This window comes from Monodon monoceros, unplaced genomic scaffold (genome assembly GCF_005190385.1).
Source record: "Monodon monoceros isolate NGI ecotype Baffin Bay Population unplaced genomic scaffold, NGI_Narwhal_1 Contig3825_ctg1, whole genome shotgun sequence".
In the NCBI taxonomy this organism is placed as follows: Eukaryota; Metazoa; Chordata; class Mammalia; order Artiodactyla; family Monodontidae; genus Monodon; species Monodon monoceros.
The window spans coordinates 37-14,155 of NW_021699736.1; the positions used below are offsets into that span (position 1 = coordinate 37).

Genomic DNA, 14,119 nt, shown 5'->3' on the forward strand with positions numbered 1-14,119 from the left:
GCGACGGCACCGCAGGCTCCGCAGCTGAGGCGGCCACAGGGGGCTCGGGCTCGGTAGCCATGGCGACCTCGGGTGCTGGAAACCCCGCCTCCTGGGACCTGTACTCTTCCTCCCGCTTGCCACGGAGGAAGGTGTCTTTCCGGCGTGTAGCCGAGACACGCGCGCTGCGCGCACGCGCGCTGCTCCTCAGGCTCCGCAGGCTCCACAGGCTCCACCCACCGGCCCCACTTAACTGAGCTTTGGCGTCTGACGTCAAGGCGGGGATCAAATACAATAGGCTGGGAAGGAGGATGTAGGGATAGGGGGCGGTGGCCAGCGCAGCTCCACATATATCTTTGTGGGGAGACGGAGAAGGCAGGCCGCGCCCCCTCCAACTCACGACGTCAATCCGTCGCCGCTCGGCGTGTGTCGGGCTCTCTTCGCTTGCGAGTACATGCTTCGCGGGTCGCGCCTCCGCCTGGCTTCACCACTACCGGAGGGGCTCGAGCGGCCTGGCGGCCCGGAGACCCAGTGCGCGTCGTGAGAGCTCAGAAGCACGGTCAGGGAGAGGCCCGTGCGCAGCCCTGGGCGGACGCACCGCTGTTTGCGTTTCCTCAGAGCGCGGCGTAGGTGAGCGTTCGAGCGGCCTAGCTGGGGTGGGGGCATGGAAACGGGCCCTGTCCGCCAGAGGGTGCCCTGATGAAGGGGACCCCCTAGCGCCCAACCGCTGCCTGCTGCTCGTCTGGGAGTGAAGAGCGGCTTGACCGCCTCTGCGCTCCTTGAGTTGTCTTTCTGCAGACTCGCCGCCTGCTGCACCCACGGCCCTCAGAGGGCTCTGCGCGGCGCGGCAGGAGGGGGAATGATATGCTGCTCCCCCAGCTGCACACTTACCCAGTCTTCGGATTCCTTGCAGTTGCCGAACCAAGTAATGCACCAATTAAAGCGCAACAATGCATGATAGAAGCTGACGGTAATAGAAGTTCAGGTGTGCTGCGAGTCCCTTGTCGCATCTGCAACTTTTCCTTGGAGGTGTTGTCCCCGTGCATCTCCATGTAATGTGGTATCTTATGTGGCCCTCTCCCCCGTTAAGCTGTGACCTCTGAGGAGGCAGTAACTGTCAGTCATCTCTTGTCCAGAACTAGCACTTAGCAAGTGCTCAGTCGGTATATGATGTAGGCCACAAACCGGATCGTAGGATTACGGTACTGTGTAAAAGGATTCAAACCGAACATTGACAGGCAGGGCAGTAACCAGTGAATAGTTTACTGTGAAAGTGTGGGCAAAAGGGAAGCAGACACAGTTTCAGCTTGGAGGACAGAGAAAGTAGGAATGCCATGTCCCCAGAGGGGAAACTAGTTTGGTGGAGAATAGCAGGTACTTCATTTAACAGGTTGCATTTGATGTGCTTTTTGAGAAATCCTTGTGGTAACAGCAGAAGGTTGAAAATGTGAGTTGAGTGTTCAGTTTAGGGAGGGTCAGGGCTGGACGTTTAGATCTACTAAGCATATTAGTGATCTGTTTGGTACTTGTGGTCATGGGCATGATAATTAGCCAAGAGGTGGATGGATGAAGGAGCAAGGGAAGAAAATAGAGGAGTTGTCAGAAATTTCAGAGAGGATCCAGAATTGATCTATGGTGTGGAGAGATCTTTAGCACATTTAAGGACTGAGAAAGGATGAGTCATTTGAGGGCAGGGGAGTTGGAGATTGCAGATGTAAAAGAAAGGGTACCAATAAGCCAAGGTCCTGGGGGAGTTTGGAGGGTTCTCCTTTGATGGTCTTGAAAAAGAGTAGGACACTTCTGAGAAGGTAAGGGAATAAGGCTGATAGGTGTGAAATTTTAGAGAAGTTCATTTTGAGGCTGGAAGGGTTGGGGAGGAGGGCGATGAATGATGAGCTGCCCTTGTGTCACCAAGCCTAAGCTCGTACTGCTCACCACACTACAGGCCAATAATCGAGAGACGAGGTGTTGGAGCAAGGAATAACGACTTTATTCGGAAAGCCAGCAAACCAAGATGGTGGGCTCGTGCCCCCAAAGACCCATCTTGCCTGAGTTAGAATTAAGGCTTCTTTTATACTATAAAAGGGGAGGGAGTAAAGTCAAACATTTCCTGGTTCTCATCAGCCTCCAGAGGGGATGTGTTAATTTCTTCCTCCCTGCAGGCATTCACAGGTGGGCCTGGTCAGGATGTTTCTTGTGAGCTAAATAAAAGTATTTTAGCTTAATGCTCATTACCTGGGAGTCAGGGTTCTGAGAGTTGGGTCATTATGTATAATTTTAGCTTATAGGCTGCATCCCTTTAGTGATTAACTTGTAATAGAATACAAAAGGTTATTCCCTGTGACACTTGGCCCGTGATTTTGAAAGCTCAGTGATTTGAGAACTCAGGTTGTTTGATATGTTTGTCAGTTAGGGTCCAGTCAGGAAAGTAGAAACCACACAGTATTTCAACAGAATTTAATACGAAGAATTGGTTAAATGCCTGCTGGAGGAGCAAAAAGCAAAAGGGAGCAGTGAAGTAATTAAAAAAGTAAACTGCTGAAAGCAGTTACAACACTTAGCTAGGTCTGAGGATCAAAACAAGGGAAGCCATTGGGGTTATCATGACCTGGGAGGAGGGGCATTGGAAAGCTGGTGTTGATAGCTCTGGAATTCAGAGGAGGAGCTCCATGTTACTAGATTTCAGGCACCTGGAGGGAGTACCTGCCTGGTTAGTGCTGGTACCTCTGGGGTGGTTGTTATCATGCTAGTCATGGGAGTGCCAGAGGGTAGGACTAAGGGCCCCTGGAAGGATGAAGGCCCATTGCTGGGGTGACATTGACTGAAACAGCAAGGTAACAGGAAAAAGGGAGTCCTCCTCAGCTCCTTCTGCCTTTGCCTTCCAAATTCTTATGCTGGGGTTCACGGACCCCAGAGCTCCACGGATTGTTGGTGAATAGAATCCAAGTTCACAGGGAGACATTTTGATGCTCTGATCATGGCAACAATTACAACAGAATTATTATTAGCTAAACCAGGTTGAAATACATCTGGTCCTCTGTCGCCTGTTTTCACCTCTTACTGCTCTGTCCCATGTTTACTCCCCTCTAGCCAGACATCCTCTCATCTCAAATCCACCCATCCTTTCAGATCTATGTCAGTGGTCGTCTTAATGCTATTTAAAGATGAAAGGTAATGTAATTTTTATATGCTTTCAAAAACCCAAGCTTTCTATATAGAATTAGATCAAAATAAAAAGTCTGTATGGTATAATACAGGTTCGAATAATTTCTAGAAGTTTTTGAATATAACTGTCATGAAAGCGCACAAAACCATTGTTTGCCATGATTCTCTTCCTCACTTCCACCGTGTGGGCTTGCCTTCCTCTTAACCCACATTTTATGTTGTCTCACTCTACTACACTTAACATTTTATCTGCTATGTAGTATAAGGATTAATTCATGTTTATTCTTTCATTGTCATAAGTAGGAAATGCAAGATGAGAGAATTCACCTTGGATTAAGGTGACAAGAAGGCCAGTGTGGTCTGTGTAATTGTCACCCCTAATATAAGTTAGGGACTTCCAATTACGGTATAAACCTTAAAGAGGTCTGGATATAAATATACAGCACATTAACTTTTTTTTCCTCTTAGGTAATGTTATACGTTAAAACAAGTCTGATTTTGTCAGACCAAGGTAGATTTCCTATTGATCGTTCTTTTCTCAGCTTTTCTACTGCCCTGGTGAAAATCAGGCCAGTGAAGTGGAGTAATGTGAAGTAGTTATATCAGGTTATGAAGCTCCTCAAATTGTTGGTCATCGTTTTGAAGTATACTGTTGTAATTTCATAGTGTCTTCTTTTCTCCCTGAGAACAATAAATGCTTTTCTTTTTTTAAAAAATAATATTTATTTATTTATTTGGTTGTGCTGGGTCTTAGTTGTGGCACTTGGGCTCCTTAGTTGCAGCAGGCGGGCTCTTAGTTGCGGCACATGGGCTCCTTAGTTGTGGCACGCAAACTCTTAGTTGCGACATGCATGTGGGATCTAGTTCCCTGACCAGGGATCGAACCCGGGCTCCCTGCATTGGGAGTGCAGAGTCTTAACCACTGTACCACCAGGGAAGTCCCATAACTGCTTTTCTTTATTTCTATGTTTGATTTCAATTTTAATTTTTTAATGAAGATATAGAGCCAGTTTATAAATAAATGTAGTTGGTGATATTAAAGTAATTTTATTTTCTTCAACTGCCAGTATATATGTGGATTTTTATATTATTTTGTAAATCTGTCAAGTTATAAAATATCCTCATGTGCAAAATAAAATGTTTTCTCATTCATTGCATTCTTCTCAACTTTCCTTCAGGATAACTGATGTTAAATCTTTTTTGAAGAAAAAACTCTGAAGTTGAGAATCTTGCCTCTTTCAAAGAGTGAGAACGTAAAATAGATTTCACAGCCTCAATTTGTAGACCATAGATATACACAGTTGGTTAGATTGCTACCACTCATCTCTGTGTGGGTTCAGATTAGATCTTTTTTTTCTTGGTTATTCTAACTTCTCTGCTCCCTGAATCATTTTGCTTATATTGGAGTGTGATTTATCGCTACTAAGCTGTTTCTATTTCTCAGAGAAATTAAAGTTTCATCAAGAGATATTTGTACTTTTCTTTCAGGAGTCGCTTCATCATGAGAAATCTAAAGTTATTTCGGAGCTTGGAGTTCAGGGATATTCAGGCTCCAGGGAAACCTCAGTGCTTCTCTCTCCGAACTGAACAGGACACAGTGCTCATTGGCTCAGAACATGGACTGATAGAAGTAGACCCTGTCATAAGAGAGGTGAGTTATTGATGGAGGGTGCTAGCACTTGGCATGACTCTTGACTTGTCTTTTTCCAAACTTGCTTCCCCAAATAGTCTTTCCTTTAAATCTTTCTGAATTTACGTGCCCCCCAAATGAATGCTCCCTTCGCTTTATACTGATGTCATATTAGACATAACTAGTACCCTGTCTTTTAGTCTGCTTCTGTTTTAATCTAAGCTGGCAAAGCTTTGACATTGTATTTTGTGGGGTGCCCTACTTTTTACCCTTTCTACCATGTAAATACTATCTATTAACAGTTCTCAAGTGGGAATGCAGGTGAAAATTTCCTGTAGGGCTTTTTAAATTTTTTCAGTCTCCATCTCATACCAACTACATCAGAATCTTCACTTCTGGAGCTTGAGCATATGTATATTGAAAAGCTCTTTAGGTTGATTCTGATACCTTCCCTTAATTATATTCTGCTACTAATGTATTTTAGGTGATTACATTCTTAGTCCCTTTTCCCCATACTGTATACATTTTAGAAAATCATAGTTATTAGCTTCATGTTTTATTGGATATTTTCAAAGATACCGGGCTTTTATGTTTGCTTGGCACAAAGGTCGCATGAACTGTGTTTTGTGTTAAAGATGGTAGTGCTGTGAAATTTCTCAAATGAAAGTTTGGGTTTTAATCTAGGAAAAAAACATTTTTGAAAGCTTTTGTATTATAAAAGAAGCATTAAAAAGTATTTCTGGAAGTGTGATGAATTGTTCTTGAAAGTAGATTGGCTTAATTTGCTTATTTGTTTGTTTTGGTGAAAGGTGAAAAATGAAATTCCTCTGGTGGCAGAAGGCTTTCTCCCAGAGGATGGAAGTGGCTGCATTGTTGGTATTCAGGAGTTGCTGGATCACGAGTCTGTGTGTGTGGCCACAGCTTCTGGAGATGTCCTACTTTGCAATCTCAACACACACCAGGTAAGTGGAAGAGATCAGTGAGTAGGAAATCTTAGACATCCTCAAACGCCTTTTTTTGTTTCATGTCACTAGTTTTTCGTAGAAGTTTAAAATGTCAGGAGCCATAATATTAAGCATTTTGCAAATTAAAGTCTTTGCATTATATAATTCTTTACAGAAAATTGTTGGCATGGCTTTAGCTATATTTCAGGATTCTTCTAAAACTCAGTTTTGTCTATTGCATTTATTAATTAGAACAATCAGAACATTCCAAATAAGAACTTAACAAAAACCCAAATCTGGCCATTCTTGTATGGTATATCTGATCCTGAGTTGTAACTTTTATTTCTCAATTTATGAAGCCTTTGAAATGTTTATATGGCTTACATTTTCTTTTATGAATGCTGAATAAGCCTCTCCTTGTTGGCTAACTTTAAGAGTCCCTGAACTACAGGTGCTAAGGTGATATGCTATCATTATATGCACATCTTATGACTGCCAGCGAAGATAGATTTCAACCATTTGCCTCCTTCTCTACTTAGCATAAGGCTTAGTTTCTGGATTTCTATCCTCACCTTCTTGACAGCTTTTTAAACTTTGTTGATTACTCCCTTAGTTGTGATCTCTTTAACATGGATGTATCACAAGTCATATTACTAATCATAGGATAATAATAGCAGCTGACATTTATTAAATGTTTACAATGCGCCAGGCGCTTTTTCAAGTGTTTTTCATGCAGAATTGTATTTAATCTTCACTACAACCTTATGAGGTAGATTGTTGTTTTTCCGTTCTTCAAAAGAGGAAATTGAGGCACAGAGGGCTTAAATGACTAGGCTAAGGTCAAACAGTTATCAGGTGAGATTTAAACCCTGGCAGTCTAAATCTGGCACCTTTGCTTTTAACGGTTCCATTTAGTACAACAATAAATCTTATTCTCAGTTCATGGTGAGAAATAGCAAAGCCATCAAGTATAACTTACTTAGTATTTCTCACATTTAAAAGGTATGCTTTTACTTTCAAAACATTTTGTAGAACGTTTTCCTAATTACTGAGCTCCTCCAATCCATCAGTCTCCACCAGACGGTGCTGATCCTTCACATTTGTGGCATCACAATGTCTGCAAGACACAATCCATATTCCTTATTGTGCCGTATAAGACCTCTTACTGTTCACCAAATTCCTTTTTAGCCTCACCTCCCACCCCCACCGTTCCTGTGTATATGTATACCTTAGGCTCTACAGTTGCAGCTGATTTTTAAGTGCTCTTTTTAACTGCACATTTCCCCCCCAGTCTCTTCCTCCTGGCCCTATTCCTACCCTTCAAAGCACCTCCTCCGAGAAGCTTTCCTGGACTGTCCTGGGCCACTTGTCAGTCTCTGTCCTGAGCCCCCACTTAATTCCCAGAGACCTTGGTTACATCCCTAACCCTGCTGTAGAGGCATCTTTTATCTCCTTAACGGGAGGAATGGAGTGGCCGTAGTCACTTCCAGTCCCTATGGTCTGTATCATGCCTGGTCTTTTAATACCTGTTACTGAATAAATGTTCACTGAATAATTTCACCTTCGTGTGTTTTGTTAATTGTTTTGATTAAGGTCATAGTAAATATTTATGGAGATGCTTATATTTTCATATCTCCCTTAACATTTTAAAATGTCTCTCTCAGCTGGAATGTGTCGGGAGTGTAGCCAGTGGTATCTCTGTCATGAGTTGGAGTCCTGACCAAGAGCTGGTGCTTCTTGCCACAGGTAAGCCTGTCACTACTGGTCCCTAATTCTTGACTTTTATAAAACATGACTCCTAATATCTCACAGGCTTAAGTTTTAGGGTGCTTAAGTTTCAAAAAAAACCCATTTCTTGGAACAAGGATACCAACATGATAATCTATAGGGAATGTGGTGTTTTTGAGTTAAGTTTTACTTCTTAATATATTGTTTTAAAAAGTTGCTGCTAAGGTCCATAGCTATGGTTTAAAATGTCAACAATATTTAACCTACTCTAAAAGGAAGAGTTGCTACATAAAATAAACTGATTCTAAGAACTGCTCTCCCAGTCCTATTTTTTTCCCTTAAGTCTTTTCATTCCAGATGAGTTTCTGCAAACTAGCACCCTGATGAGGTATACATTTGAAGAGATACCTTGCTGACTAAATCGTTGAAGTTAGTGGAAGAGGGCTATGTGGACTTTAATGTTAGCTTGACATTCATAAATAGCTGAGAATAAGTACTAGGTGACTTACCCAGTCAAAACTATTTTTAAAAAATGAGAGTCAGAACATTTTGAATAAATTCTGTCTTCCCTGTTTTGACTATAAACTCCTCCACTCCAGCTCAGTAGCTTCCAATGCTGTAGATACTTACAGAATGGCAGATATGCTAAATGAGAACAAAATCATTCTTGTTTGTGCTCCTCCAAGGTCAACAGACCCTAATTATGATGACAAAAGAGTTTGAACCAATCATGGAACAGCAAATCCACCAGGATGATTTTGGTGAAAGTAAGTATAGCTTTGTTTGAACCATTTTGTGACTTGTCTTGCACACTGATAGCCACATCATAATATGCCCAAAGAACTATGAAGCTTAAACCCCAACTTAATTCACTGACAGATAGACCAGTTCCTTTATTTCATTCCAGATTTTAAAAGGCGTACCTCTGGTTCCTCTCCAAGTCTGAGAGCTGGCTTTGTCAGTAATTTGGGGAATAGGAATCTGTGCTTAGAATCACCTGGGTAGTTGTTGCCCAAACCCCAGGACAGGCTTAGTTAGGGGGTTTAATGGAAAGGACTGTACTAGCTAGAATAAGGAAAGCATTTCTGAGGTACAATTTTGGGGAGAAGACAAGAGAGGCAGGATAGAGAGCTGATTTTTGTTCCTACTTATTAGACCTGAATTTTCATGGGACCCATCATATTGTTTTCTTGCTAAGATCTAGCTGAGGTGATATGGGCATTAGGCTGTGGAAGTATTGAAGAGGAGAAGAGTGGAGATGCTTATTGAGTGTAAGAAGCTCTGGCCAACTTCAGGGCACCAGGTAGCTGGCCTGATTGAGGAGAAGGATGGGGGAGATGGTATTTTAACTTTCGCTGGGGTCTAACTTCATGACTTCTCATTCTACTAAGAAATCATTTAGAAAAGTGCTACTCATTTATTCATTCAAAAATAATTTGTTCAGAAATAATGTTTGAGTAGGTAGTGTGAACCCAGCAGTGTGTTTGGTGCTGTGGTTAATTCATCTTTTCCCTTAAGGAGTCAGTAATAACAGGATGTGCAGGTATTAGGGTAGCATAAGGAGAGAAAGGGAGTAATGGGGATGGAAGGCTTCCCAGAGGAGGCCAACTTGAGCTGAGTTTTGGCTGACTTGGTGTTAGGTAGATGAGGCTTGAGGGTGGGGGAGTGGTGCAAGCAAGTGAATTAGTTCATTCCAAGGCAGGGATGTTTCATGGAGGCCTTTGACATAGCGTGGCTTATTCAGGCAACTGTGAGTACTTCAGCATTGCCTAGTGACAGGACATGGATGTGGAATGAAATAAAGGGGAGGGATTTTGATTAAGTTTGATAGGGAGTTTGGACATGAAGTTACAGGAGATCAGTCATTAAAGGTTCCTATGATGCAAGATTGATTGGTGGAGAGGGAAGAGACGAGACAGGGTGATCTGGTAGGAGGTTGCTACAGGAATCCACATGAGAGATAAAGAAGGTGGGTGTGGGACTAGAAAAGGGAAAAATGCAGGAAAATTTTGATTCTCAATGAGGATAGGAGTACATTTTTTGGAATTATGAGAAACTTTTTGGAATATGTGTGCATGGTTCCCCTCCTGCCCTAGCTAGTTTGAGAAATACCAGTTTAGAAAGTGAAATAAATAGGCTTTGGGTATGTAAGGTGAAGAAGAAAGTTTAGTAGGACTCTAGCCAGAAGCTCAGGTGGTGGAAATAAAGATGTCAGTATCTGAGAGGGAAGGTGGGGAAGTGCTGGTCTATAAGGGGTGGGTGATGAGTTCCTTCTTGGATTTGTTTAAGGGCCATATGGGATCACCAAGTAAAGCAGGTAAGTAGAAGGGGCTGAAGCTCAGGAGAGGCCTGAGCCACGGACTGGGAGTCATTGGCATGTGGGGAATCTTTACAATCTTGGGATTAGATGTGCTTGCTCAGGGAGCAGGTATGGTGCTGGATCTAGGGCCCGGGGTGGGACTCTGGGGCATCCAGCTTTGAGGATAGTAATAGAGGTAGTAACCAACACATCTTTGCATGGGAAAGTGCTCTGGGCCTGGCTCATCCCACCGACTTTTTCATAAGAAATCTAATAGAGTAAATCAAAGGAGAGGGAGTCCAAGTCAGGGTCTTAGGTCTTAGAAATGTATTTGTCAGTACAAAAAGTCACTCTGTGGAGTGGTGAATAGATATTTTTCTTCTAACCCAGGTGTCGACAAACTTGTTCTGTAAAGAACTGGATAGTAATTGTTTTCCGCTTTCAGGCCATATGGTCTGTGTTGCAGCTACTCAACTCTGCTGATGTAGTGTGAAAGCACTTAAGATAGTACATAAAGAAATGGGTATGGCTGTGTTCCAATACAAGTTTACTTGTAAAAGCAAATGCAGGCTGTAGTTTGCTGATTCCTGCTGTAACTCCACCACTTATCATCTGATCCCACGGGAAAAGTTGTCTTGCTTCGCTCCTTGACCCTTTATCTCTCTGTGGAAACTTTCGGATAGAAGCCCAGGGGTGTGCACCAGGATAGGCACTACTATTTGTACACAGCAGCAAGGTATGCTTCGGGATACTGCAATACTTGGGTGTGCCCAAGCAGAGCAGACAGGAAACGGTCATGCTGACCCATAATTTATAGAAATTATAAACAGCTCTGCTTCGTCAGAATCAGCATCAGTTGTAGGAGGGAAATATTGGGTCCTGGATCTGGCCGATGCTTTCAGGGGCATCTCTGTAGTACCTCTAATAGGTGGATGCCAGATCCTACCTTCAGGAACAGGAGGGTGCATTATTTCAGCAGCTGACTCTATGTTTTATGTAAGATCAGCATTATAATTTAGAAAGAAGCCCAGCCTGGAAGGCAGAAGCCCTGTGTTCTAATTTTGGCCTCTGTCACTAGGGTGTGTCAGTCTCTGTGAGGGCTTGAATTCCATAATCATGGTCTCCTCCAACACTAGCAGGGAGGTTGGATACATTTAGTGGATTGAATTTACGATTGGAATTTTATTCCCAGCTCTTGTCTTCTTGAGTTTTATGTTTTGTTATCTGTGGACATATTGCATAGATTCTTCATGTTTCATTCTCCTTGTAAAGTGGGGATGGATTGCTGACTGTCATCAAGGGAATTTACATACAATGGCAGTAAAGCTTGAATTCCAAGATAAGGGCATTTCAAAGTCTTCAGAATCACTTCAGTATATAATATGGAACATAGGTTTTTAAAATATTGACTGCTGGTCCATCTATTGAGAGGTCTCAGAGGACCCAACTTCATGAAGAATAGCTATGAAACTGCTTCTATTTTATTTAGCTTATTGGTTGTCTTGCATATTCTCACTCGTTCTCTAGGCAAGTTCATCACTGTTGGCTGGGGCAGGAAGGAGACGCAGTTCCATGGATCAGAAGGCAGGCAAGCCGCCTTTCAGATGCAAATGGTAAGATTGGTCTGATGGATAAGGAACCTTCTTTGGAACAAATAGAAGTTCTGCTACCCACCAGGAGCTCTTAGGTATCCAGGTGTTACCAAAAGTGGGGTCCGGCTGCTCGCCGCTCTAAAGCCAATAAAGAGGCAAGGTTGGTGGAAAGGAAAGTTTGCTTTATTCCGCTGGATGCCAGCAACGGGGGGGGGGGGGGGGGGGGGGGGGCGATTTTTGTCCAAAGGCCGACTCCCCTCCCTGACAACCAGTGGGCAAGAGCTTTAAAGGCCGAGGGGGCGCTACATGCAGAAACAGTACAGGCAGCTCTGACAGTCATCTTGAAATTGGTCATGCGGTGGTCTGACCAGCATCATCTTGATTATTAAGTACAGTTAGTCTTTACTTCCAGGGTCGGCTTTTTCCCATTTCTTGGAGGCCAGTTCTTGGATTTGTGGCAGCTTATGTCATGGCCACAGTCTGGTCATCATGTAGTTAATGTCTTCCACCTGGTGGCGGTTTCAGTATCTATAAGACAGCTCACAGGATATGGCTCAGAATATTATCTGTAGCCCTTGAGGAGGAACTAAAAAGGTCCTTGACTGTGCTTAATGCCTAAACTATTATTATTTAGTCATGTTGGGCTGTTTTCCTTTGTTTCTGCATTTTCTCACTTCTCTGATTAAACTTACTGTTTGGCTAAAGTTTTTCTGCAGACAAAAGGCAGGCTGAGGACATGGGGTTGGGGGGACCATCGGGTCCTGCTCTGTTTCACAGGTAGAGGGCGGTAATGGACAGATCTCTTCTGCTCTAGTAAAACAAGCTGTTTGGAGACCTTAGGGAATGAGTCATCCTAGAAAGATCCTTTTTTCTTTTTTATTGCCAAGTTGTTTTGTTATTTTTTTTCACATAGAGAATAATTATCACCAATATTCATTTAAAAAAAAAACTCACCACAGACAGAAATGAAGCACTCTGTATCTTTTCCTGATACCCTCCCCCTTCCTCCCCAGAAGGAGCTGCTGCCCTGCGTTCACTGTTGATCATTCACGTGCATGTTTTTATACTTTTCCTACATATGTATATATTAGTCTTTTTTTTCCTGATTTCTCTTCCTGGATGAAACTATGTTTTCCTTCTTTCTGGATACATTTTAAAGGATAGAGCTACAGGATTTATTGATAATAGATCAGATGTAGGGTAAGAGAGAGAGAGGAATTGAGGATAATCCCCAGATGTGGGCCTGAGCAAATGGAAGCACTTTGTCTATATTATATGTGGAGATTTCCCTGTGCTGACCTTCTAGGATAGATGAAATCATACACTGCCTGCCGTTACATTTTCCATCCTTACTTTATTTCTGGCTACATTCCGTGTAACTCATATTGTCTCCTAACCCTTCACTAGAGGAAGTTTGTGTATACCACAGGGCAGTTTCATTGAGAATAAATCTTGTTAGGCTGCTGTGTATTCCCTACTGTGCAGTTTGTGGCACTAGCACCATTCTGACTTAGCCTGTCACTGGAATGTGATGATGGACGCTCAGGTGGTCATTTGTCCCCAGTCCCACAGAATTGGCTTCTGTCTTCAAGGCTTTCGGGACTGAGATGCAAGTGGCACCGGAAACCTTTCTTCTTTCGGTGCTGCAGAATGCGGAGCTTGTCCATGTTTTCATCACTGCTGCTGGCTTTATCTCCTCTGGCTCTTCCCTGCCCACATTCCTCTCATCTTCTTAACTCTTCTGTGCAGCGTTGTGAAGTTTACTCAGTGAATGAAACTACCCTCTTAAATTTAGACAAGCATTAATTTCCTTATATAGTTACCTGATAGATTCCTTAGCTCGTTATTTTTAATATCTAGATCTGTAGCTCTTTTTCCCTGTTGTTATGCTTGGAGGCCACTTTTTAATGTCCAGAGAAAGATTTTGTTTTGTTTGGTTTTAAGTTCTTTTCTCTTGATTTTTGGGTCTAAGGGCCCTTCTGGAAGGGTTCCTGAGGATTTTGTGAAACTCGATTTCTAGATAGCTTAAACTTTATATAAAAGATTTAACTTTAATAGCCTGAGGCTTGTTTGATTCTGGGCCATTTAAGGCCACCAGTAACATTTGTGTTTTTCCCTCTCTTTAGCACGAGTCTGCTTTGCCCTGGGATGACCATAGACCACAAGTTACCTGGCGTGGTGATGGACAGTTTTTTGCTGTGAGTGTTGTTTGCCCAGAGACAGGTATGGAAATAAATTTTTCTTACTTTTGCTTTGAGGGTTTTCTTTCATTACACCCATGAGGTAACAATGTGCTGCTTTAGGTGTTAAATGAATATAGAGCTAAGAATCAGAAGAGTTCTTTGAGGCTATTTGGCCCAGCCTCCTACCAGTTGGATATGAATTTTTTTTAAAGCATTTAAAAATTTTTTTAAATTTATTATTTATTTATAAATTTATTTTATTTATTTATTTTTGGCTGCGTTGGGTCTTTTGTTGCTGCGCGCGGGCTTTCTCTAGTTGCGGCGAGCGGGGGCTACTCTTCATTGCAGTGCGCATGCTTCTCATTGCAGTGGCTTCTCTTGTTGCCGAGCATGGGCTCTAGGCGCGCGGGCTTCAGTAGTTGTGGCGCATGGGCTCAGTAGTTGTGGCTCGCGGGCTCTAGAGCGCAGGCTCAGTAGTTGTGGCGCATGGGCTTAGTTGCTCTGCAGCATGTGGGATCTTCCCAGACCAGGGCTCGAACCCGTGTCCCATGCATTGGCAGATGGATTCTTTTTTTTTTTTTTTTTTTTTTTTTTTTTTT

The 14,119-nt window shown here is 42.8% G+C and overlaps 1 protein-coding gene across 4 annotated transcripts in view; it reads left to right on the forward strand.

The window, feature by feature from the left end:
* The first annotated feature begins 379 nt into the window (after positions 1–379).
* The window catches only part of LOC114908707 (elongator complex protein 1), a 34,396-nt gene continuing 20,656 nt past the window's right edge, over positions 380–14,119 (forward strand). Inside the window, exons 1-7 of one of the 4 annotated variants that reach the window (XM_029245360.1) lie at positions 380–605; positions 4,633–4,795; positions 5,584–5,736; positions 7,383–7,464; positions 8,133–8,213; positions 11,273–11,358; positions 13,464–13,560. In XM_029245360.1, the coding sequence (XP_029101193.1) occupies positions 4,646–4,795; positions 5,584–5,736; positions 7,383–7,464; positions 8,133–8,213; positions 11,273–11,358; positions 13,464–13,560 (649 nt within the window). In that variant the 5' untranslated portion in view covers positions 380–605; positions 4,633–4,645. Of the gene's footprint in view, positions 610–4,356; positions 4,390–4,632; positions 4,796–5,583; positions 5,737–7,382; positions 7,465–8,132; positions 8,214–11,272; positions 11,359–13,463; positions 13,561–14,119 lie in introns of those variants that run through there. The other 3 variants (XM_029245181.1, XM_029245270.1, XM_029245454.1) reach the window with 3 other exon arrangements.